Raw genomic sequence first — 26,864 nt, 5'->3', positions numbered from 1 at the left:
GGTAGCATTCTGTACAGTGATGATGCACATACCGCTCTTAAGAGCATGAAAAGAAATATCTTTACCAACATTGCGTAGGAGTGCCTTGCCATTACTGTGGTCGGAAAGATAGGTGGTAGAGGAAGTCGGTCGTAAAGTGAAGAATTTAGTCCATTGTGCAGTCTGAAACTGAGCATGGAAAGGGAGTGCAGGACGTGTCGATCTTTTCTGAGAAGAACGAGAAGGTGGAGAAGTATCATCAGCAGGTAATTGTCATTGGCGTTTAGGCGTGGGACCAGAGTTGGTCCGACGTGGAACGGGCCGGCAATTCGAAAATTGCTGCACCATACAGGAAGAGGCCGGAAGCATAGTCAAAGGAAAGCAGAGGTCAGATAAATCGAAGGAGTCAGTCGAGACCTCAGTACCTGAAGCGGGTGAGGAAACAGCACCGGCAAGAGGTACAGAGGCATGAGTAGTGTCCGAAGAGTGGTCCAAAGATGAGGCGGGGTCAGAACGGGGTGTGGTATCAAGAAGGAGCCCGGGGGTAGCAGGTTCATGGATTGGGATCTCCATGGTTAGGTTACTTCTTTCTTTTTGTTTTTAAGAAAAAAAGAAAGAAGAAAAGAAAATAAAAAGAAAAAAATAAAAAAAAAAGGGGGGGGGGACCGGGGAGGGATAGTTCCTAGGAGGAATGAAAAGGCCAGAAATCTCCCTCCGCGCCCTAGAGGACCTCAGCACCGCAAGTAGCATAGATGCAGCATGGAACCCGTGCCATACCCTACCCATCATGCCAGTAAACTAGCAATCCAGGATAGCAACCTCACATCTGCCGAGCTACCTCGGTAGACAAAAGAGGGGGCGGCCGGATATCCACCACAAAGCATACCTCCTTTGGCCACCACCCCCGGAATCTGAAAGGTGGCTTCCAGAGATACACCCATCGCCCGAAAGACACCCAAAGCCACCCTCCGGGACACTGGAGAGGGATCAGGACATCCCGTGGCGATCCAGATTCCACGGCAAACTACGCCACCGCCAAGAACCTCAATGGAATGAGGTGGACCCCGGTGCCCTTTCCCCTACCTAGGAACTAGCGCACCTGTGAGAAAAATCCCAAAGGCCAAAAAGAGGAAGGGCAAAAGGGAGGGGTGGGGAGGAGGAGGAGGAAAGGGAAAAGGGGAGGATGGGATAGGGAAGGGGGGATTGGGGGGTAATTGGGTTCGGTCTGAGGAAGGAGACCGACAGGTCTAATTCCTCAGACCAAGAGCCTTTTCACCACGCCAAGGAGCCCCCCTTGAAGAGGATTTACAGGTTAAGGATTCCTAACTTTAGTTGCAAGCTAAGAGCTGTTACCTACATCAGCTCATTTGGAAGCATTTTTATTGTTATGAGACATACAAGTAAGGAACAGGATGAAGTTGGAGCAATCTGTGGGCCAACATTTTCATTTGATCAACTGACTTTATCTCGTTGACATCATTATGCTGTACGAATGTGTTCCATACTTGAGTCATCCTAGGTATATATGATCTCAGATGGAGTGATGTTCTGGAGAAGAGTACAGCCAGAGTGAAGTTGCTGCTTTCTGCCCGTCTTGTGGCATAGAAGCTTGTTTCACGCTGTCCTTGATGTGGATCCAAGTGTGGTACTTTGACAATATTGGCCTTGTACATAACAGTAAGGCCACCCACATCCCTCCTGTGTTGAAGGCTCTGCTGAAATGACAAATCTATCCAGGATTGGTCCAGGCGAGAGATGAGAAGTCTTGCTCTGTTCTCTACTCTGTCAAGCACTCGCAGATGAGAGGGGGGCAGGCAAACCAAGAAAGTGGAGCATACTCAAGGTGTGAGCGTACTTGTGCCTTGTACAGAATCTTGCAAGTCTTACTGTCAAGCAGATGCGAGATACGGCGAAGTGCTGTAAGCTTCCTGGCTGCCTTGTTTGCAAGATTTACAACATGGCTCTTCATGGTTAGTTTGGAGTCAAATTTCACCCCAAAGATATCAACTTCTTTTCCAGGTGCCAACACCCTCCCATTCATCCTTACTACTGCACCAGCATTACCATCATGGTGCCTAGAGACTATCATCATTTGCGTTTTCTCAGGTGCAAATGTTACTTGCCATCTATTTCCCCAAGCTGATATAGCTCTTAGCTGGTGATTGATGTAGCTTAGAGCAGCTGGCATTTCTTCTCTTGGATAAGTGAATGTTAGTGTACAGTCGTCTGCATATGCATGGGATTCTGGGATGAGATGAAGAAGGTCTTGGAAGTAGACATTCCATAACAATGGTCCCAGCATGCTTCCTTGTGGAACACCTGCCCCAATAGGATGTCTTGCTGATTCCGTTCCATTGAGAACTACCCTTAGAGATCTACCATGAAGGTAATCGCTGAGGACACATAGTGTAGAGCCTGCAATTCCCAGTGCTTGAAGTTTTGCTAAGAGGCCCTGGTGCCACATCCTGTCGAAAGCACCAGCAATGTCCAGTGCTACCACACTTCTGACTTTGGATTCATCCTGTGACTGGTGCCATTTAGTGGAGAGGTTTAACAACATAGCAGCAGTGTAACCTTTCCTGAAGCCATGTTGACGATCACAAAGTAGTGAGTGGTAGTGAAAAAACTCTGTCATTTATCTTGAGATTATTGTCTCAAGGATCTTACCAGTGATTGACAGGAATGACACTAGTCTGTAGTTGCTGATTTCTGCTCTGCTCTTCTTTTTGTGAACAGGGACTACTAGGCAGTGCTGAAAGATGCGAGTTAGAGGTGCTGCTAGCTGGTCTGCACATCTCAGCAATCTTGGGCTCAACTTGTCTGGGCCCACAGCCTTTTCTTGGTCAAGCGATTTAAGAAGGAAATGCACCTCCTCCTGACTTATTGTCACCACTGACAGTTTTGACACAGTTCTTGCAGCTAGCCAAGGAGGGTCCCTTGCTGGATCAGGAACTTGCAGTTTGGTAGCAAAGTGTTCGGCAAAGAGGTCCGCTTTGTCTCGACTACTAGTAGAGGTGGTCCCATCCTGTCGATTTAGAGGTGGAATGAGTTCATCAGACAGATAACCTTGTCTGTCCTTGACCATTGACCACCAGGTTTTGGAGCCTACCCTACCTGATGCTAGCTTTCTTTTTGTGTCCACCTCCCATTTAGCAATGGCCCACTTTTGAACATCACCCATATGCCTACAGGCTTGCCTGTGCAAATTCCTGTTATAGGTGGTAGGATGTCTCTTATACCTTTGCTATGCTTTGTACTTAGCAGTAGCAGCCTCTCTACAACGAAAGCCAAACCAAGGCTGATCTGTAGGCTTCATCACTTATTGCTGGTGAGGAATGTGCTTTTGTTGTAGATTAAGGGTGTGTCCAGTGAAGGCTTTCACTTGGTTGTCAACATCCCCTTAGAGAAGAGCATTCCAATCGGTGGTGGCGAGCTCGGAGCATAGGGCTGGCCAATTACCTCTTTCCCATAGCCAGGTTGTGCGTGTGGACTCCTCACCTCGTTCTGTTGGGATCTTAAGTGTCGTAAAAACAGCCTTGTGGTCAAATGAACAAAGTAGCCTAGGGGTTGACAAGTGTCTATACCTTCTGCAAGATCACTCACTACTGGGTCAAGGGAGGAGCCAGAGATGTGAGTAGGGAAATCAACAAAGTTTCTCATGTCATATACTGCAAGAAGGTCATCAAAGTCCCTCTGTATAAGGTGTTGGTTGAGGTCTCCAACAATTATGATATGTTGACAGTTGTGTTGTAGCAGAAGGGAGTCCATATTTTCCATTAGGAAGTTGATGGGGCTGCATGTTGCCACTGAGGTCTGTACATTGAACATGCTAGTACAGAGGTACTAGTGTTTATGCAGAGCTTGAAGAACATCATTTCAAGATAAGTAGGGGTGGCAACATCAATGTGCGTGGCATGAACACTTTTAGAGAAGTACACAGCAACAACACCTCCTTGCCCTTGCCTGTCTCTTCTCATCCAGCAATTCTTGCAAAATTTTTTCGAGTCCTGTCGTCCAAAAATGTTTCAACAACAGCTATCATGTCGGGACATCGAGTGTTCACAAAACTGTGTGAGCTCTCCAACATTAGTAATGAAACCTCTAATGTTGGCCGACACGATGCTGATAGACCAGCTTGAGGTGGTTGAGCTTGAGGTCTCTCTCTCTCTCTGTTTCTCTCTCTCGTGCTGATGTGATGTGTGTGTTCCGGCTTTCTCGTCCTACTGCTGTTGAGATGGTGCGTGTGATGCTGGTAAACTTTGTTTACCATTACTTAATTTAGTCCCTTATATATTTTCTCCTTTATTTTAGCTTTTTATAACTACCTTAGTTCATATATTCACAATCGTTAAAATAATTAAAGTGCTTTTCTCAGGTGCTAAAGTGTAATAAGTTCACTACTTTGCCATTATATTCCCAAGCTCATTTATTTGATTACCACTTTATTTGTTCACCACAAATTATTTTAGCCCCTTTTATATTGTCTCCTTTATTTTAGCTTTAAATAACTATCTTAGCTCATATTTTTACATTTGTTAAAATAATTCAGGCGCTATTTTTTAGCTTTAGAATATTTACTTTGTCTTATACTTAATTCTAACTATAGCTTCACTATAAATCTTATGATTACAAGCATTTATCCTGATACCAACCTCTTATTGAATAAGATAAATGAATCAAACAGTAACTGTAATTACTACACAGCAGAACAATCAAAGACACTTCTCAGAGCCAACAACAACATAACTGTCTTTATCTACAATATCAGATCTTTAAGCAAACATTACGATGACCTCATAGCATTACTAAATTCCCTGCATGCCAGTATGTCCATCACTACTCTCACCGAAACCTGGCTGAAGCCTGATACTACAGATGTCTATGCCATTCCTGGTTACACAGCCATACACAACTGTAGGTCAGATCAACAAGGGGGTGTCACAGCTGGATATCACTCAGACCAACTAGAATGTATCACTAATACCTGCACAAGGGATGAACATGGAGAATATATAATAGCTAAATTCAAATCCAAATACCTACAAAAACCTCTTACGGTGATAAACATCTACAGAGTACCACAGTCAAAAATTAGCCGTTTTAGTGAAAACCTAGGAAGTATGATAACTGATGCATGCTTGAACAAAGATCACTTACTACTCTCAGGTGACTTCAATATAAATCTCCTGCAAGACCAGAACCCACACGTTACTGAATTCACAAACACTATGAGTAACTGCTTGTTGCTACCAACAGTAACAAAACCTACAAGAATTGCAGAGACTAGTGTTTCCCTACTAGACCACATCTGGACCAACACCATATCCCCTTTAAAATCAGGCATAATCACAGATAATACCACAGACCACTACCCTACCTTCCTCATAACTAATCTAGGCAAATTACCCCAAGAGACTACTAAAGTCACTTTCAGACTTCATAATGAGGCAGCCATTAATAACTTCACAACAGCAGTGACAAACATTGACTGGCACACTGAACTAGAAATCTATACAGATATTGACGAATGAATTAATAATTTTCTAAAAAAGACCTGATACCTTTATAACAAGCACTGCCCTAAAAAAAACTAAACAAATGACAGCTAAGAGACTGAACAGTCCCTGGCTAACACCCAGCATCCTCAAATCCATAAATACAAAGCACCTATACGAAAAACAGTACAGAATGGGTCACATAACCAGAGACCAAACAAAACATTACTCATCAATCCTAACCAGCCTGATAAGAAGGGCAAAAAAATTGTATTATGAGAACAGATTATCCAACTTAAAAGGTGATATAAAAAAAGTCCTGGAAAACCCTATCAGAAATTCTAGGAACAAAAAAGATATCACGAAATAGCGAAATTGAACTAACAAAACCAGATGAACCTCAACTCCCACCAACTGAAACAGGAAACAGACTCAATGATTTCTTCTCCACCATAGGAAAAAACCTTGCCAATAAAATCCCAAGCTCAAATACCCCACCCAATGACTGCCTCACTGGCAACTACCCGAACACACTGTTCCTAGCTCCGACTAACCCAACAGAAGTCTCCCTTATTATCAACCCACTAAAAAATAAGACAGGAGATTTAAATACCTTACCACCCTTTATATACAAAAAAGTGTTACAAGTGCTGTCACCAATCATTGCAACTCTCTTTAACAAATCTATCGAATCCTCTACCTTCCCTACAGTTCTCAAAATAGCGAGGGTCACCCTGATCCATAAAGGAGGAGACCAAACAGACTTGAATAACTATTGGCCAATATCCAACTTACACCCTCTCTCTAAAATCTTCGAAAAATTAATTCATAAGCGAATCTATTCCTACCTCATCTCCCACAACATACTCAACCCCTGTCAGTTTAGGTTCAGGCCTAATAAAAATACGAATGATGCTATTATACACATGCTAGAACAAATATACAGTGCACTAGAGAAAAAAGAAGTCCCACTGGGACTCATGGATTTACGAAAAGCTTTCGATACCACATAAAATTGTCGCACTATGGTATAAGAGGGCACTCCCTCAACTACCTAAAGTCATACCTCAGCAACAGAAGCCAATATGTGTACACAAATGGGGCAAACTCTTCCGAACAGCCAATTACAGTTGGTGTCCCACAGGGAAGTGTCCTTGGCCCTCTTCTCCTTCTCGTTTACATAAATGACTTACCAAATGCATCGCAACTACTCAAACCCACACTGTTTGCAGATGACACTACATACGTCTTGTCTCACCCGAGCCCACTCATGCTAGCCAATACTATGAATACCGAATTACAGAAAATATCTATCTAGATGAGGACTAACAAACTTACTCTCAACATTGACAAAACCTACTTCATTCAGTTTGGTAACAGAGCTACAGATGTCCCTCTAACATAATGATAAACGGATCACTAATCACTAAGCTCACAGAGGGAAAATTCTTAGGAATCCAACTTGATAATAGACTCAAATTTCAAACACACATATACAACAAATTTCCAAGAAAATTTCCAAGACCGTAGGCATACTATCGACGATACGGTACTATGTTCCACAGTCAGCCCTCCTGGCCCTATATCACTCACTTATTTACCCCTATCTCACCTATGGAATTTGTGCATGGGGCTCAACAACAATAAACCACCTCCTGACCATTAATTGCCCAACAAAAGGCTGCAGTCAGAATGATAACAAATTCCCACTACAGAGAGCACACTCCACCAATATTCAAAACTCTAAACCTACTCACCATACAAAACATCCATACTTATTATTGTACCTACTATATACATAGAACACTTAACTCGGATATAAATCCTCCCCTCTAACGTCTCCTTACCAACCACAACAGAACACATGACCATAACACAAGGCACAGATCACTCTTTGATGTTCCTCGTGTCCATCTCACGCTATGCAAAAGCTCAATGTACATAAAAGGCCCAAAAATCTGGAATTCATTACTTATGAATATAAAAGAAACACTGTCTGTTTATAAATTCAAGTCTCTTCTTAAAAATCACTTACTCACCCACAACTAAATAAATACTGAATAATTGTATCTCATAAATGTTTAACCTGTGACCCAATCAAACTTTGTTATTTTTAATTACATTACCTAACAGAATGCTCCATTCTACTGAATGCACATCAATACAGTAAATGACAATATGACCTGTCTTTGAAATACTCCTTTGTGCTTAATTGTAATCTGTTTACAATAATGTTTACCACTGAATATATCATTGCTTAGTTAATCTTAAGTTAATTTTAAGCCTGCCCATAATGCTCTGCATACAAGGGGCTTTGGCATGTTACACTTAACCACTCTATTTCTTTGTACTTCAATGTATCATGTTCAAATAAATAAATAAATAAATAAATAAATGCTTAGGTGATGCGCAGGGCCTGCCTAAAGCCGATTGCATCGATTGCTCCCAACTGGGCCTCGTGCTTAAGAGGGCCCCGTGCCTAATAGGGCCCCGTTCAAGAGTATAATCTTCTATCGACTTGTCAAGTACACACAACAACACGAAGTAAAAAGAAAAGGGGGAGGGGGCGTTGGATATAATATGTTGGCGAATATCCCAGTGAGTGTGGCATCTGGATATAGGAGTTTTTTCAAGCTGAGACTGATCAAAACTTACTTGAGATCATCAGTTCTGCAAGAACGTTTGAGTAGTTTAGCGATTATGTCCATTGAATCTGAAATTAGCAGGAGTTAAAACTTCGACGAATTTCTAAAAGACTTTGTAGGGAAAAAGGGAAAAAAACAACTTTCTCCTAATAAAAGGCAATAATAATATGACTTATTTATAGTTCAAGAATGTTAAGGGATTTTTAGATGTCCAAAAAAGATAATTTGTTTCCGACAGTGCACTTAAATTCTGATTTTTCTTCTGAACAAAAATACATTAATATTTTTAATAATTCATTTCACAGTCGCTAAAGCAAGTGGTATTGTGACTGTGACACAGTGGTGCCTATGCTAACCTTCCTATGGTGTAGAAATATACCTAGCTGGACGAACCTTATTGAAGCTAGCTGGTTCAGTGGCTAACGCGACGGTCTGGAGTTTTGAGACTCTCTGACCGCAGGTTCAAATCCCGCCCGTGGTATGGTTTGGGTTGGTTTGGTTTAATTTGTTTGCAATCGTGTCATTACGATTTCGTGAGTGATATTATTGAATCATTGAAGCACATTTCCCACATCATTTTCGGAGTGTAGGTGCATCCCAACTTTCAAGCTGGAGTCTGTATTTCCTGAAGCACTGAGTCTCTTATTAAATATACTATTTTTCGCAGTCAACAGTAGGTCAAATCACTTAGGACACTCCCGACACTCTTTTGACGATATCACAATGAGCACACCTCTACTTTCATTGTTGTTGAACACACACAAGTACGTGTGGAAAAAGACACTTATGTACAGTTCAGGACATTTATTAAAGGAAACGTTTCGCCACGAGTGGCTTCTTCAGTCCTAATACAGAGAAAACTAAGAAAACACACATATATATAGTGGCGGGAGTCAGGTGAGGTGATGCGTGGGTAGAGGTGGTAGTAGTAGAAGTAGTAGTAGTAGTAGTAGTAGTAATGGAACTAAGGAGGTGAGGCAAGAGAGGGACCTGCTGGCATCAAGTAACACCAGTGTTACTTGATGCCAGCAGGTCCCTCTCTTGCCTCACCTCCTTAGTTCCATTACTACTACTACTACTACTACTACTTCTACTACTACCACCTCTACCCACGCATCACCTCACCTGACTCCCGCCACTATATATATGTGTGTTTTCTTAGTTTTCTCTGTATTAGGACTGAAGAAGCCACTCGTGGCGAAACGTTTCCTTTAATAAATGTCCTGAACTGTACATAAGTGTCTTTTTCCACATCTTGTCGGTATCACCATACCATTTCCTCACACACAAGTACACTTTTCTAACACTGTCCACTACATCACTCCTTCCTATCCTTGTCTAACACACTCATACAAACTACTAGCCTCCCTCACGCGTTTTACATGATCATTTGAAATATACGTCTTCCCTAACGCTTATCTAATATACTCAAATACACCATTCACCTACATTCATTCCAGTTCAAAATCATCAACTAGCCTACTCATATTTACTCACTCAGTTTAATATTTTCAAATTCCCTTGTGCACCACTCGCCGCCACTCATTCAGATGTAACATGATCACATATTCCACTCAGACTTGTCCTTCGCTACTTAGGCTCAGACTTGTCCTTCACTACTCAAGTTCAGACTTATCCTTCACTACTCAGGCTCAGACTTGTCCTTCACTACTTAGCCTCAGACTTAATGAGACACTCGTGCAACATTTGGGGTTTTTTTTTCTGGAAACTTATCCCCAGCCAGTGGCTTCTTTGGTTCAATTCAAAGAACGGTAGAAGGTTAGGATTGGTTTAAGGTAATCAGGCCTTCAGTCTGGAGTCGTTGTTCTGATTGCCTAAAATCATATTCATCTTCCGCCGGTAATATTATATTAGTTAATAGGGACAGGATCATTATCTGCCTTAGCACTGGGAATATGGCATCGGTGGAGACAGGAGACAGGAGACAGAAGCTTCTAAATAAGTACAGGAAAGCAATTGATCTAATTAGGTCCAAGGACGGGATTCCGATCATATGTAGCATTTTGCCTAGAAAAATGGGGGCAATGAATGGATGTCTAGGGAAATTAATGTAAATTGTTGGCTAGATAAGTAAAGAACTTGCAATCAAATTCATTGACAACTGTGATAATTTCTTTGACAAACATGATCAGAGTGCGACAGATATGGTGACTCTCTGAGGCGAGTGTGGTACCATTAGGCAACTTAGTCGATGGGACCTTTGGCTGAGTTGTAGAGGACTTTAAATTGACTGAAGATACCTTAGAAGGTGTTTGTGGGAAACAAATGGCTTGCATCACCAGAGACGAAAAGAGTAATAACATGATAGTTCGTGTTAGGTAAAAGGAGAAATGTGCAAGTAATGTGAAATTTTATTGTGGAAAAGTTTCGCTCCAGAAGCTTTTTCAAGTCAATACATATAATACAACACAGAGGGTATATATAGGTACCTCTTGAGGTAAAGCAGCATAAGACCTACAGTAGGCTCACTGGCCCACGTTGAAGAAAGTAGCAGTAGTAGTAATAGTAGCAGTAGTAGTAGTTGAATAAGAAGAAGTAGGAAAAGTAGCATAAGTAGTAGTTGTATTAATAGTAGTACTAGTAGCTGTAGTGATGGTAGGAGTAGCAGTAGTAGCATAAGTGAAGGTAACTATAGGTTTTTCTATGATGGTAATTTTTACTGTTTTAAGTAGAATTTTTGTTAATGTCTCAGAAAGTATTTGATTGAATACCTTCGAAGGTATTATCTAGAATTCTACTCAAAGCAATAAACCCTGCCATCACATATTAACCTAGAATTACCATCACTTACAGTACAAGTGGAATGTGGTCTCTACTAAAGGTAGAAGTATTAAGATAAGGAAGAATAGTAGAGAAGATGTGAAGGTAGGAAATCGATTCTCTCCAGGACGAGTGTATTCAGTGGTTAGCGAGGTTAAAGGTACCACTGATTCCCCTACTAATCAAGGCAAGAACATTCTGGTTGTGAGTGACTCACAGGTAAGATATATGGACCGTGCTTTCTGTAACAGAGAGAAGAACGTTACACAGAGAGTGCGCTTCCCAGGAACCGGTGTTGATGGAATAGTCAACAGATTGGATAATATTATGTCAGATAATGTGAACAAGCTGGTGGAAATGATATCGGGAAGGGCAGGAGACAAGAGCTGCTGGATAAGTACAGGTCAGCCATAGATGTAATTAGGTCTAAGGGAGGGGTCCCAATCATATGTAGCATCTTTCCTAGAAGGGAAGTGGGCAATGAATGGATGTCCAGGGCAATTGGTGTAAATTGCTGGCTAGACAGATACTTCAAGGAATTTGCAATCCCATTCATTGATAACTGGGACAAATTTGATGGAAAACGTGATATATATGCATATATGTACATCTCTCAGGGGCTGGAGTGATTGCATTAGCCAACTTGATCGAGGGGGCCATTTCTGACTTGTCTAGGGGGTATGGGTGTATGTGAAAAACAATCAAGCAGCAGTACATGGGTTGAAAACAGCAGATATTACCAAGATACCTCAGAGATATGTTTAATAGACAATATTCAAAATAGAGGGCAGAGTGACTAGCTACCTTAAGGTTTACTATACTAATACTAGGAGTCTAAGAAATAAGATGAATTAGCTAAGATTACTTTCATGTGTGCAGGTAATATAGAAATTATTGCCAAACGGTCACCTGATTCAACCTAAAAAATAGAGAAATACCTTCAGAATGCCACATACTAGGTTATAAACTATTCCACACCGATCGGATCAACAGGAAGGGTGATGGAGTGGCGATGTAGGTCAGAGATGATTTAAACTCTTGTGTTAGACAAGTATAGCACACAGAATCTGTTCGGCTATAGTTTCTCGAGGGTCGTGGCAAATTAATTTTGGGTGTGATTTATAGGCCCCTGAACTACTTCTAAATAGTCGTTATATTTCAAATTCCCAGTAAAAAAATTCCAATTAATCTGACTAAAGTTAAATTCCTCTAGAGTTACTACATTATCATGCCTTGTGGCCTTAACAGTTTCCTCCCAAATTAGTCTCCCTTGTTCCCTATCTAAGTTTAGGGGGGTGTTATATCACACGTAAAATCAATTTTCATGCTCTTCTGAAAATTCTATCCAGACAGACTCTGTATGCATTTTTTTATGCAACAGTTCAAGCGTTGTCGGACATACATTGCCACCCTGCCCTCTTTCCCGATACTTCTGTCTTCTTGGAACAATTTAAAACCCTGAATGTGACATTCCACAGGTAACATCAATGTTACCTGCACTAGCAACAAACCTCAACTCATTCATCTTATTCCTAGCACTACGACTATTAGTCTAAAATAAGTTTAAAGACCCTCCTTTCTCTTTACCCTTCTTGCTCATTTCTGTTTTTGCACTATACTTATTACTGTCTTTGTCACCTAGTGCCACTGGCTTTCTAATATCCACCTGATTCTGCCTGTTATTTGTTCCCCTAAAACTCACAGTATTACTACACTAGGACTTCACTGTTTTCCCCCCAAAACCCATACCACTAACTATTTCTAGTTTAAAGCCCTTCACTGCAGTGGCCAGTGCCCCCACCCCAGACCTAGATAAGTGAACCCCACCCCTGGTATACATGCAATTTTTACCAAAGAAGAGGCCCCACTTGTCAATGAATGTTACTGCATTTTTCTTGTAGTGTTTGTCCAGCCAGCAATTGACACCATCTGCCCTAGACAACCATTCATTTCCACCTCCTCTCCTTGGCAAAATACCACATATCACAGGGTTCCCATCCTTCTTCCTAAATATGTCTATTGCTGACCTATACCTGCTAATCAGGTCCTCAATCCTACGTCTGCCAATATCGTTGCCTCCTCCAGCTGGAAATATAAACACAAATGCAGTATAATGTGATCCTTTATTGACAACGTTTCACCCACACAGTGGGCTTTTTCAAGTCACACACGGATCTACCTGGGGTTGGAAGGTACGAGAGTATTTATAGTCATGTTCAGAATGTTGAGGTCAGGTGGAGAATGCTGCATCTGATGATCTACCGGGTGGGGTTATAGAGTCTTGGGTAGCTTGGCAGGGGTATTGGACAAGTTGTGAGTAGACCTTCTGCAGTGTTCTATGTTCTTATGTGGGATAGCGATGAAGAAGTTTCTTGGCGAGTGGTTCAGCTATGTTATAGAAGCCATTGTTCTTCCTTGAGGAAGAATGCACTATAATTGAACAAGTATTTTCCAAACTCCACTATCCTAGTCACTTCATCAGAGACTGCAGACGGCGGGCATTAAACATCTTCAACACACCCAGTCACTTAATTGAACAAGTATTTTCTAGAAGACATTAAACTGAGAAGACACTGCCGAGAAGAGATACATAGTCCTCCCCACCAACTCCATTGCCAAACATGTTTCCAACATCTTTGCCAAAACATCATTCCAAGTATCTACCTCCACAACCACGACCATCAAGGACATCACCAGTAGTAGACAGGACAAGCCTCCATCCTCTGCAGGGGTATACATAATCCCTTGTAATGACTGCAACAAATTATATGTGGGCGAAACATCAAGAGACCTCCAAACACGTATTTCAGAACACCAATATGCAAGCAGGACTGACGATACAAGGAATGCCTGTGTACAACATCGCAATTCACACAACCATTTAATTAACTACAGAAACTCAAGACTTATAGCCACAGAAGACAACACTCAATACAGAAGAATCCTGGAATCATCGCTTATCTCTATAACCAACAATTTCAACCAGAACAATGGCTTCTATAACATAGCTGAACCACTCGCCAAGAAACTTCTTCATCGCTATCCCACATAAGAACATAGAACACTGCAGAAGGTCTACTCACAACTTGTCCAATACCCCTGCCAAGCTACCCAAGACTCTATAACCCCACCCGGTAGATCATCAGATGCAGCATTCTCCACCTGACCTCAACATTCTGAACATGACTATAAATACTCTCGTACCTTCCAACCCCAGGTAGATCCGTGTGTGACTTGAAAAAGCCCACTGTGTGGGTGAAACGTTGTCAATAAAGGATCACATTATACTGCATTTGTATTTATATTTCCAGCTTTGCGAAAAGGTGGTTATGATAAAGATCTGCCTTGTATGGGCCAGTAGGCCTTCTGCAGTGTTCCTTCATTCCTATAATCTTAAGATGAGTGTCTAACCAAGACAGGACAAGCAGCAATGGGTTCAAGTTTGAGAAATTTAGATTTTGAAAGAATATAGAAATGCAATGGTTTCGCATTAGAACTGTGGATGATGGGTAGAACAAATTCTCGTGTAGAGTTACTGAAGTGGGGACCTAGGGTGCCATTAAATATAGGTTGGACAATAAATGAGTAGGTGTGTGAGAGTTGCACCTGCCTACATGGGCCTGTAGGCTTGTTGCTGTGCTCCTCATTGCTTGTATTCTTATCTATAGACGTTTCCTCAGGTGTATTCGGGCCAATGCTTGGTCTCATTGCCATGTGTTTCGTCAACTGCGACGGGGCTCTGGCTATGGGAGTATTGTGTGTGGCTGTCGGGCTCAACGGGGCCGTCTACAGCGGATTTATGTCCTCCCATCAGGACCTCTCCCCTAACTTAGCAAGCTCCCTCTTGGGCCTCAGCAATACAGTGGCAACTATACCTGGATTCGTCTCACCAGTGGTCACCGGCAGCATTACTGATGGCAACGTGAGTCGTGTGTATGTGCGAATACCTATTTGAAGTTACATAAGCAGGGAGTGTTATCTCATCTTCTAAATTTAATTTGTTATATGGATGTTTTAAATGAATAATGTATCTTTTTCTAGCCTTATGCAATTGTATATTCTTGTTGTCTATGCCAGTAGTGATAAGAGTCTTCACACATCTCTTTGGCTGACATGCAACTCCCAAATTCCTGCTTCCATTCCGATACCCGATCATTCATCCCCTGGAGTCTTCGTCATTCACATCACCTTGTTCTTTCTATTGTACTCTTTTAATTTTTTTTATGCCCGTCCATATTCCTACACAAACATAAGAAACTTCTCTTAAGAATCCCCCATAAGAACCGATTCATCAGCGAAAAGCAACTGTGACAAATTCTACTTTGTATTAGTAAGGCTTTCGATAGAGTTTCGCACCAGAATGCCCATCTCTCCTCATCCATGAGGTGGAGCCAACATTTCTAGAAAAAAATCCGAAGTCCCTTCGTCGAAAAATGTTTCAACAACACTATCATGTTGGGACGTTTCGTTTTCACAAACTGTGCGTGAGCTTCTCAACATTAGTAATGAAGCCTCTTGTGTTGTCAGACAGAATACTGATCGTCTGGTTTCCCATGATTGTGTTCAGCTTGGGTTGATGGGTAAAGTGCTTGACCTTGAGACAGTTGTTGGAGCATAGCTCTGTGGTCTTGTATAAGCCACATAGCCACCTAGTGAGCATGCTGCTGCACTGCTGCTGCTGCTCTCTCTCTCTCTCTCTCTTTTAACACAGGGCTTTACAAGGTTAGGTTAAGGATTCCTTACATTATTTACAAGCTAAGAGCTGTTACCTCCATCAGCTCATTTAAAAACCTTTTTTATTGTTATGAGACATAGACGTAGGGAACAGGATAAAGTTGGAGCCATCTGTGGGTCAGCAATTTCATTTCATCATTTAACTTTATTTCACTGATGTCATTATGCTCTATGAAAATGTTCCAGACTCGAGTCATCCTAGGAATAAATGAATAAATGTTCTGGAGAAGGATACATAGTGAAGTTGCTGCTTGCTGCACGTCTGGGTGTGTAGAAACTCACTTTTCGTTGTCCTCGGAGTGGAGCCAAGTGTGGCACTTTGAAAATATTGGCCTTATACATAACAGTAAGACCGCCTGCATCCCTCCGGTGATGAAGGCTCTGCTGAAATGACAGATCTATCCAGGTTGGGTCCAGGCGAGGGATGAGGCGTCTTGCTTTGTTCTCTACTCTGTCAAGCAGTTGCAGATGAGATAGGGGGCAGGCAATCCAAGAAAGTGGAGCATACTCAAGGTGTGAGCGTACTTGTGACTAGTACAGAATCTTACAGCCTGTACCGTCAAACAGATGCGAGATACGTCGAAGTGCTATGAGCTTCCTGCTACCTTGTTTGCAAGATTTACAACATGGTTCTTCATGGTGAGTTTGGAGTCAAATTTCACTCCAAGGATATCAACATCGTCCCCGGGTAACAACGCTCTCCCATTCATACTTACTGTTCTGACAGTACCATCATGGCGCCTAGAGACCATAATCATTGGTGTTTTCTCAAGAGAAAATGTTATCTTCCTTACCCCAGGCTGATATAGCTCTTAGCTTGTGATTGATGTAGCTTAGAGAAGCTGGTATTTCGTCTCTTGGATAAGTAAATGTCAGATTACACTTCTCCACTAAGCGGATGGAGCCGCTTAGTGGAGAAGTTTATCAACAGAGGAGCAACAGAGTAACCTTTTCTGAGAGCATATTGACGGTCACTCACGAAGAAGTGAGTGGTAGTCGAAAAAACTCATTTGTCGTGAGATTATTGTCTCAAGGATCTTGCTAGTGATTGAAAGGAGTAACACTGATCTGTAGTTACTAATTTCTGCTCTGCTCTTCTTGTTTGTGAACAGGGACTACAGTTGCCTCTTTCCACAGAGAAGGTCGTTTACAATGTGCTAGGCCCTGATGATAGATGCGAGTTAGAGGAGTTACAACCTGGTTAGTATATCTACCCAGCAGTCTTGGTCTCAACTTGTCTGGGCTGACAGCCTTTTCTTCGTCTAGCGATTTAAGGAGAAAATGCACTTCTTACTGCTTTATAGTCACCACTGAGAGCTTTGATACAGTTCTTGCAGGTAGCCAAGGAGGGTTCCTCTCTGGATCAAGAACTTGCATCTTGGCACCAAAGAGGTCAGCTTTCTCTAGACTACTAGTACAGATGGTCTCATCCTGTCGATTTAGAGGTGGAATGAGTTCATCAGACAGATAATCTTGTCTGTCCTCGACCAAGGACCACCAGGTTATTATTATTATTATAATCAAAAAGAAGCTCTAAGCCACAAGGGCTATACAGCCCGGACCACCAGGTTTTGGAGCCCACTCTACCTAATGCCAGCTTTCTTTTTGTGTCAACCTCCCATTTAGAGGCGGCCCACTTTTGAACTTCACCCATATACCTACAAACTTGCCTGTGCAAGCTCCTGTTATAGGTAGTGAGATGTTTTTTATACCTTCGCTAAGTGTTGTACTTAGCAGTAGCAGCCTCTCTACAACGAAAGCCGGACAAGGCTGATCTGTAGGTCGCGCCACATACTGCCGGTGAGGGATGTGTTCTTGTAGATTAAGGATGTGTCTAGTAAAGGGATTCACTTGGCTGTCAACATCCTCTTGGAGAAAAGCATTCCAATCGGTGGTGGCGAGCTCAGAGCAAAGGGCTGGTCAATTACCTCTTTCCCATAACTAGGTAGTGCGTGTGGACTTCTCACCTTCTTCTATTGGGATCTTCAGTGTCGTAAAAACAGCCTTGGGGGTCAGACGATCCAAAACAGCCGAGAGATTGACAGGTGACTATACCTTTCGCTAGATCACTCACTCCTGGGTCGAGAGAGGAGCCAGAGATGTGAGTAGGTAAATCAACAAAATTTCTCATGTCAAACACTGCAAGAAGATAATTAAAGTACCTCTGTATAAGATGTTGGTTGAGGTCACAAACAATTATAGTGCGTCGACATTTGTGTTAGAGCAGAAGGGAATTTCCATTAGGAAAATGTGGACTCCCCATGCAGACTCCAACTTCCATTAGGAAGTTGATGGGGTCTACATGTTTCCACTGAAGTCTGTACATTGCACATGCCAGTTCAATGGTACTAGTGTTTGTGCATAGCTTGAAGAACATCATATCTAGGCGAGTAGGGGTGACCACATCAATAGGATGTGCATGTTCACTTTTAGAGAAGCACACAACAACACCTCCTCATTGCCCTTGCCTGTATCTTCTCATCCATAAGGTGTAGCCAGCAATTCTTGAAAAATTTTCTGAAGTCCTGTCATCCAAAACTGTTTTAATAACAGCAATCATATCGGGATGTCGAGTGCTCACGAAACTGTGTGTTAGCTCTCTAACATTGGTAATGAATCCTCTAATGTTGGCCGACAGGATACTGATTGAATGGCTCCTCGTGATTATGTTCAGGTTGAGTTAGTGGGTGTGTATGGTGTGTAAGTTACCTGCCCTTGAGACAGGTAGGACACCGGGGCAGCCGCTGGGATGTAGGTCATTGGTATTGTACAAGGCTCAAAACAACCTGCTGGGCCGAGATAAGAGTAGCTGGGTGGGTGACGGGTGAGTGTGTTCACAAACTCCACTGATCACTTGCACACTACCAAGTTGGAAATAAATGGTATAAAATACCGACACAATAGAAATATAAACACAAATGCAGTATAATGTGATCCTTTATTGACAACGTTTCACCCACACAGTGGGCTTTTTCAAGTCACACACGGATCTACCTGGGGTTGAACGAACGAACGAAAGTTCAGGTAAGATCCCAAATGGGATGAGCGGGGAAGACGGGACAGACGAAGAATAGTGCTGGAGAGGAGTGTTCTTAGTCGTAGAAATAGAGCCAGGGCTTAACCCAGCAGCAAAGGCGATCGTGGGACAGATATTGAAAAGAGAAATTCAGGTTCTTCTGTTGGGACTCCGGTGGGGTGAGCTGGGAGTAAGGGACATGCAACGTTTAGAGCTAGAGAGGAGTGCAGAACTGAGCCATGTCTTAACCCAAAAATGCTAAGGCGAACGTGGGTCAGAGAATACCTGTCTCAGAAGGTCCCTGTCAGCGGATCCAAGGTTATTTGTAAGTAGGGTTAGGAGCAGGATCATGCAAGGAGTAGAAAAGGTTGTGTTGGTTTGTGGGTCTGCGAATGTCTTCGTCAAGGAGAGAGGTCCAGTAGTCATGTCGTGTCTCAGGTTTGTCTGTCTGTCTGTCACTGAGCCTCTTCCAGTACAGATTCAGCGCAGGGATGTCTAACTGGGCATGGAGAGACTCGCTTGTGGCGAAGTCCTCCCATCTGACATCAAGCACCCAGCGCAGCGCCTTGTTCTGGACACGCTGCAGTTTAAGTAAGTTTGTTTTTGCTGCAAGAGGAGAGTAAGTTATCAGAGGACGTATTAGGGATTTGTAGAGGTGTAGTTTGGTGCGTTGAGAGGCATGTTTCAGCTTGTAGAGGCCAGCAAGGGCCTTACTAGCTATTGCATGCCTTGAGTGAATGTGTCCGTGTAAACGAAGAAGGTAGTCAAGATTAACGCCAAGGACAGTGACAGATTGTGTGATGGGGAAGTAAGTGCGGGTGTCAGCTGTTCTGAGTTCGACAGGTAATGGAGGATCACGTTTCCTGTAGTTAAAATACGTAATGCTGGATTTTGCTGCATTGGTTTTGATCCTCCATTTTTGTTCCCAGATGGCTATCCTGTCAACCTCATTTTGTGTTTTGTGTGTGTGTATCTATATTGGCATGAGTGATAAGTTGTGTAATGTCGTCTGCATAGGCTAGTGTGATGGAGTTGTGGTATACAGGTGTTGGAATGTCGTTAGTGTATAAAATGTAGAGGGTAGGGGAGAGGACAGATCCCTGGGGTACTCCGGCATTTAGTGTGAAGTAGTCAGAGTAACAGCCTTGGAATTTGATTCTCATGGTACGGCCGTCTAGGAAGTTGCAGAGGAGTTTACGAGTATTGAGAGGCAGGTTGAAGTTAGTGCAGAGTTTGTACTTGAGCCCTTCGTGCCACACAGTGTCAAAAGCTTTTTCAACGTCTTTTGCAACCAGGGCTGTCCTGTTTCTTTGTTTTGTGTTTGGAAGGGGTTGGAAGGTACGAGAGTATTTATAGCCAGAATGTTGAGGTCAGGTGGAGAATGCTGCATCTGATGATCTACCGGGTGGGGTTATAGAGTCTTGGGTAGCTTGGCAGGGGTATTGGACAAGTTGTAGACCTTCTGCAGTGTTCTATGTTCTTATGTGGGATAGCGATGAAGAAGTTTCTTGGCGAGTGGTTCAACCAGAACAATGGCTTCTATAACATAGCTGAACCACTCGCCAAGAAACTTCTTCATCGCTATCCCACATAATTACATAGAACACTGCAGAAGGTCTACAACTTGTCCAATACCCCTGCCAAGCTACCCAAGACTCTATAACCCCACCCGGTAGATCATCAGATGCAGCATTCTCCACCTGACCTCAACATTCTGGCTATAAATACTCTCGTACCTTCCAACCCCAGGTAGATCCGTGTGTGACTTGAAAAAGCCCACTGTGTGGGTGAAACGTTGTCAATAAAGGATCACATTATACTGCATTTGTGTTTATATTTCCACACTACCAAGTATTCCGTCACTCCACCAAACTCTCACATACTATTAACTCCTTCCTAATTTTACAAAACACTCATGCTCACTCTTCCAGAGTTCTCTTGACTATATTCAATATTACGGCCCATCCTTCAGGAAACATTGAGTGCCTGGAGGACCGTCTTCCTCATCTCGGTGGGGACGTATCTGGTCTCCAACATCTTCTATTTGGTCTTCATCTCCACCGATATCCAGCCCTGGAATGAACAAAACCCGAAAACGGTTCCGGGCCAGAATTATGAACTCCCTAGTGTGCTCCTGGACCACGAGATGGAGGAAGGCAAGTTTTAATAAGTTTTGTTACACTGCACTTACTCTACTTCACGTATTCTTTACTAATCCTGGGAAAAACTCTATCTTCCTTATTCAGAGTGTCAACACAACTTCTCTCACTTTTTTCTTCCCTTCTGAACAATTGGTTTTCTCAGTACTTTACTTCTCTCTACACCACATACCACATCAACCTTCTATACACTCTTTGTCAACAATTTTCTTTGCCTTCTTTACTCGTTCTGTCAATACATGTTCCCTCTTTTTTTGCTACTTCAGTCTGCACCAATTCTTTCTTTTTGTTTTACCCCCTCTGTCAACACTGATGTTCTCCTCACTCTCTCCTCACTCTTAAAAAAAAATTGCAACGTGGGTTTGATTAAGATAGTAGCATAGTCACCTGCCAGTGACTATGCTCACCTACCTGGGCATAGCCACTGGTAGGTGGGATTCCCCATTAGAAGTAGGTCATACCCAAAGGGATGGGTAAGTTGTAGTAGCTGTGAAGAAGGTCATGTAGATGTCCAGTTTTCATCTTGTCGGTATTGTATACGATTCTTGTACAACTTGTCAGACACTGCTACATCGTGGAATCTTGGTTTAAAGGATATCTGCATGACCTTCTCCACGGCTACTACAACTTCTAGTACAGCTTACCCATCCCTTTGGGTATGACCTACTTCCACTGGGAAATCCCGCCTACCAGTGACTATGCCCTCGTCTGCTACCCATCCCAATCCACTTGGCGTTAGTATAAGCGCAAGTCTCCTTGCCTCTGCTCCAGAATCTTCAGGACTACGGTGCTCTTCACACCAACTCCAAGGCTGAGGGACTGATTACCTCATCTTTTGTATATAGTTCTATTGTCATCAAATTATGTCCTAGAATCTGTATTGATAAAGCCACTGGATGGCGAAACGTCTACAATAAAGATACCCAGATGTTGCACATTTGTCTCAGTTTTCATGTCAGGGACTTCAGATGTTCCCAGTGTCTGAATGTGCAGTGAAGGTTCTCGGTGCATTCTCCAGACATGCAGTTTCACCTATCTTTAAAGGGGCTGTTATTGTACAACTATTCTACCCTCGAGAGAACAAGTGATTTAAAGAGGATCGCCATTGGTTAAGCATCCGCTGTTTTGGACAGGGATGTGCCAAAGTATCGATACTCGTATCGGGAAGTATCGGCTATGTTTAAGTTATCGGTGAAAACAAACGGCCTATGCCACCTGATATATTTTAAAACATTAATATTACACGTGTCTTGAAAAATAACAATATTAACACTAACTCCCAGTTGTCAGGGTTACTTACACAAACACACACAGTAATGTATAATCCACCACAGAATAGCAGGAGGCCATAACAAGAATATAATGAGACCAACTCTTGTTGTGAGTGACTTCAAGGAAACTTATTGAGAAAACCTGGAACTACATGGGAGACCAGGAACGTGGAGGGCTAAGACGATGGATGTGGTACTGCAAAGCCTCATGCATCAACATGTTAGGGACACTACCAGAGAGAGAGAGAGAGAGGATGAACGAGCAAGACCGAACCTCATATTTACCCAGAGTAATTCAAACACTGAGGACATCACATATGAGAGGCCGCTCTATGTATGATAGTTGAGTTACAAGTAGAGATGGAAGCAGGAAGAGGATGGGAGAAGACAAACTACAAAAGAGGGAACTACAAAGGCATTAGGAATTTCCTACACGAGGTTAAATGGGAGAGAGAACTGGTGGGAAAATCAGTAAATGAGATAATGGAATACATGCCATCAAAATGCAAGCAGGCAGGATAAAGACTGGTTCCCAAGGGAAAGAGAAATAATGTGAAGACCAGAACAAGCCCTTGGTTCGCCCAAAGGTGTAGAGAGGCCAAAACGTAAGAGAACTAGAGAATGGAAAAATTTACATTAACGATCTAGATGAGGGTATAAATAGCGACATTAGCAAGTTTCCGATGGCACGAAAATCGGCCGTAGAATTCATTCTGACGGGGACGCTAGAATGCAACAGGAAGATCTGAGTAGACTGATGCAGTGGTCGGTGAAGTGGCAGATGCAGTTTAACATAGACAAATGAAAAGTTCTAAGCTTTGGAAAGGTATATAACCATGTTACTTATGAACTAAATAATGACTGCGATTTGCGGGTTCTAGTTAGCAGTAATCTAAAGCCCAGACAACAGTGCATATGTATGCAGAATAAAGCGAATAGATTTCTTGGCTTCATATCATGAAGTATAACTAACAGGTGTCCGCAGGTTATTTTTCAACTCTATATATCGTTTTTTAGGCCTCATTTAGATTATGCTGCACAATTCTGGTCGCCGTATCACAGAACATATATAGATGCGCTTGAAAACGTTCAAAGGAGGATGAAAAAGATGATCCCATGTATCAGAAATCTTTCCTACGAGGATAGACTGAGGGCCCTGAATCTACACTCTAGAAAGGCGTAGAATTAGGGGGGATATGACTGAAGTGTAAATGGAAAAGGGGAATACATAAAGGAAATGTAAATAACCTGCTAAAAATATCTAATCAGGAGAGGACTCGCAGCCTTGGTTTCGAGTTGGAAAAATTTAGATTCATTAAAGATATAGGAAAGCAATGGTTTGGTAACAGTTGTGGATGAGTGGAACAAACTCCCGAGTACAGTCATAAAAGCAGAAACATTTTTGTAGCCTATTTTTAAAACTACACATGCATGAGTGGGTGTGGGCGGGTAAGTTTGACCTCCCTCGCATGGGCCAGTAGGCCTGCTGCAGTGCTCCTTCTTTCTTATGTTCTTAAAGGATGCAGGAAAACAAAGAGATTAGTTGAAGAATCAGAAACGAATATGAACAGATAAGGAGTGAAGCCCAGTGGAAATTTGACGACGATAGCATCGAAAGCCAAGCCTGATCAGAAGGTGTTGTACAGCCACTTCAGGAGGAAAACAGCAATCAAGGACCAGGTAATCTGGATGAGGAAGAATGGAGGGAACTTAACAAGAAACGACCGAGAAGTATGTGAAGAGCTCAAGTATTTTCAGTGGAGACAGATTATTATTATTATAATCAAGGGGGAAGCGCTAAACCCGGAGGATTATACAGCGCCTGGGGGGGGGGGGGATGTGGAAGGCATTCAGGCTTAATTCGGGGAACTGGAGCACAGATCCAATTCCCTAAATCAAGAGCCCCTCACCAACATCAAGGAACCTTCCTTGAGGGGAGTGGAGACAGAAAGGCCTCCAGAAAGCTAGAATGTTGGGGTATACCAACAAGTGCTAGACAATTCACACAACTGAGGACGTGAAGAGACTGCTAAGTGAACTAGATACCTCAACGGTGGAGGGACTAGATATCTCTCGGTTGGTCCTGAGAGAAGGAACAGAGGAGTTATAGGTGGCACTAACAACATTCTTCAACTCATCTACTGAAACAGAGCGACTACATGAAGTGTGGAAGACAGCAAATGTTCTCCCAATTTTTAAGAAAGGAGAAAGACGCGCAGCATTAAACTACAAACCAGTGTCACTGATATCTATGGTATGCAGATTCATGCAGAAGATTATCAGAACAGTGGTGGAGCATTTAGAAAGGAATGAGCTTATGCATAACAACCAGGACAATCTCAGGGAAAGGAAGTCCTGTGTTACTGTGAAGTCTTACTCAGCCCTGTAACAACTTCAGACAGTATTACCCAGGGTGGCTCCTCCTCAGGAAAATTAGTGAATAGAAAAAGAAATAACAGAAATATAAACACTTTATTATGTAGAAAATATAAAACGTAAAACACTTAAATATGAAATATTAATCCTACATTAAAGAAAATGAAAAATGAAAAATATAAATGATAACTGAATTCAATGCTAATTTAAAACATGGGTGTCTGGTGTTGGTGACACTGCTTGTTGAAATCTTAGCCGTTGCTGATGTGGGGGGGGGGGTCGCAGGTGTTGGTGACCACCACTGGCTAGTTCTTCACAGAGAATCGCCGTGATTATTATCCCGATGACAGGAAAGCAGGTTCTTTACCGCTGCAATGATGAGGGGTTACGTCCTGCAATTTCATACAGGTGCACAGGTAGTTCAATACAAAATGGGGAAGTCTCTGGACGTTAGTCCTTCTCCATCCGTTCTGCTCGTTGATTGACAGATGACCCTCACTGTCATCCAAGCTGAAAAGATAGACAGGTTACCCACTGCTTAAATAATCACTCTCCATGGCAGTGTACAACACTCAAAAGAGGTGGTGATTATTACAACAGTCAACCTAGACCAAGACTGAAAGGACTAAGTTTATTATTGGTCAAAAGTGAAGCTTTTAACCAATAAATCCACTAGAATACAAGGCAGGCATGTACTTACAGTAGTGTTGGGAGCTGTGAGTCGAGTGATTTACTGTTTGACCAGAGCCCCACACGTCACCTTTCGAGGGGGGGGGAAGAGGGAGGGGAAGGGATAGCGGGAGCTAGACTGACCCTACGTTAACAAGCAGCCAGCAATCAAACTATCACTTTAGGGGTGGGGGAGAAAAAGGTGGGAAAAACAGGAGCGTGACTTACCCTACCTTAACTAGTAGCCGGCAATGAAACTATCACTTTCGGGGAGGGGGAAGAAAGGCGGGAGCTTGACTTACCCTACCTTAACTAGTAGCCGGTAATGAAACTATCGTTACTATATCTCTACTCCTATCTATTGAACTTTCCCTCACAGTTACAAACTCATTGGAGTTTTACGACAAGGTGACGGCAGTAAGACAAGAAAGAGAGGGGTGTGAAGACTGCCTTTTTATGGACTGCAATAAGGCTTTCGACACAGCTGCACTCAAGTGCAAAAAGTAGAGGATCAGGCAGGTATAACAGGAAAGGCACGACAATGGATTAGGGAATACCTGACAGGAAGGCATGAACAAGTCATGGTATGTGATGAGATGTCAGCATGGTACGTGATGAGGTATCAAGACGGTACATGATGAGGTATCAGAAACACATCGGTCCTAGGACAGGTGCTATTTTTTTAATATGAGAATGACATAACAGAAGGGTTAGACTCAGAAGTGTCTCTGAAGACTATGTTAAGCTAATGAGTTGGTTCTACTTCTTCAGGAGGAAAATAGGAGGCTGAAGCTTTGTCTAGATGGGTTTGGGAGTGTGAGATGGATGGAGCTGGTAAGGAGGAAAAGGTTACCAGCAGTGAGATGGAGAATGGCAGCCACTTTAAGTGGCAAGTGATTCACAATTCAGGAAGAAGGAAGAAAAGGAAGGTTAATAGAGAAGAGTAGAGGTTGGAAAATATGATGTCAGTTAATGGGAAAAAGCCCATTATCTGTCTTAGCGCTGGTGGAAATGACATCGGGAAGGGCAGGAGACAGGAGCTGCTGGATAAGTACAGGTCAGCCATAGACATAGTCAAGTCTAAGGGAGGGATCCCAGTCATATGTAGCATCTTGCCTAGAAAGGGAGTAGGCAATGAATGGATGTCTAGGGAAATTGGTATAAATTGTTAGCTAGACAGGTACTGCTAGGAACTTGCAGTCCCATTCATTGATAACAGAGACAAATTCTATGGCAAACGTGATATGTATGCAAGAGATGGGGTTCATCTCTCTGGGGCTGGAGTGGTTGCAATAGCCACTATGATTGAGGGGGTATAGGACTTTAAACTGATTGATTATAGAGGAATAGGTGTTTGTGGGAAACAATCAGGTTGCAGTACTAAGGTAGAACACAGCAGATATTACCAGGGTACCTCAAGGATATGTTTAAAAGACAATATTCAAATAAAAGTTGCTAGTAGAGGCAAAACAAATGATCAACAAACAAAGAGAGATAGTAGAGGGCAACAAGTGACTAGCTCCCTTAAGGTTTACTATACAAATAGTAGGAGTCTAAGAAATAAGATAGATGAGCTATGATTACTCGCAAGTGCAGGTAATATAGATATTATTGTCCTCATCGCCTCCAAGCCGTGTGGACGAGCTGCGCAGACGCTCCTGTTTGAGTTTGTTTTGCGCAGTTTACCTGATTGAGCTGCCCCTAGCGTTGGTTGGTGGAAACTTTATTTTCTCCAACAT

The 26,864-nt window shown here is 42.6% G+C and overlaps 1 protein-coding gene across 1 annotated transcript in view; it reads left to right on the top strand.

The window, feature by feature from the left end:
* The window catches only part of LOC128691079 (putative inorganic phosphate cotransporter), a gene marked incomplete at its 5' end in the record, with an annotated part of 48,622 nt that overhangs the window by 9,594 nt on the left and 12,164 nt on the right, over positions 1 to 26,864 (top strand). The window contains 2 exon segments of the mRNA XM_070080919.1: positions 14,581 to 14,822; positions 20,623 to 20,806. Coding sequence (XP_069937020.1) covers positions 14,581 to 14,822; positions 20,623 to 20,806 — 426 coding nt within the window.

The sequence above is a fragment of the Cherax quadricarinatus genome, unplaced genomic scaffold, assembly GCF_038502225.1.
Source record: "Cherax quadricarinatus isolate ZL_2023a unplaced genomic scaffold, ASM3850222v1 Contig1253, whole genome shotgun sequence".
NCBI lineage: Eukaryota > Metazoa > Arthropoda > Malacostraca > Decapoda > Parastacidae > Cherax > Cherax quadricarinatus.
Note: the sequence above shows the minus strand (reverse complement) of the source record. Positions and strands in the feature narration are given on the sequence as shown.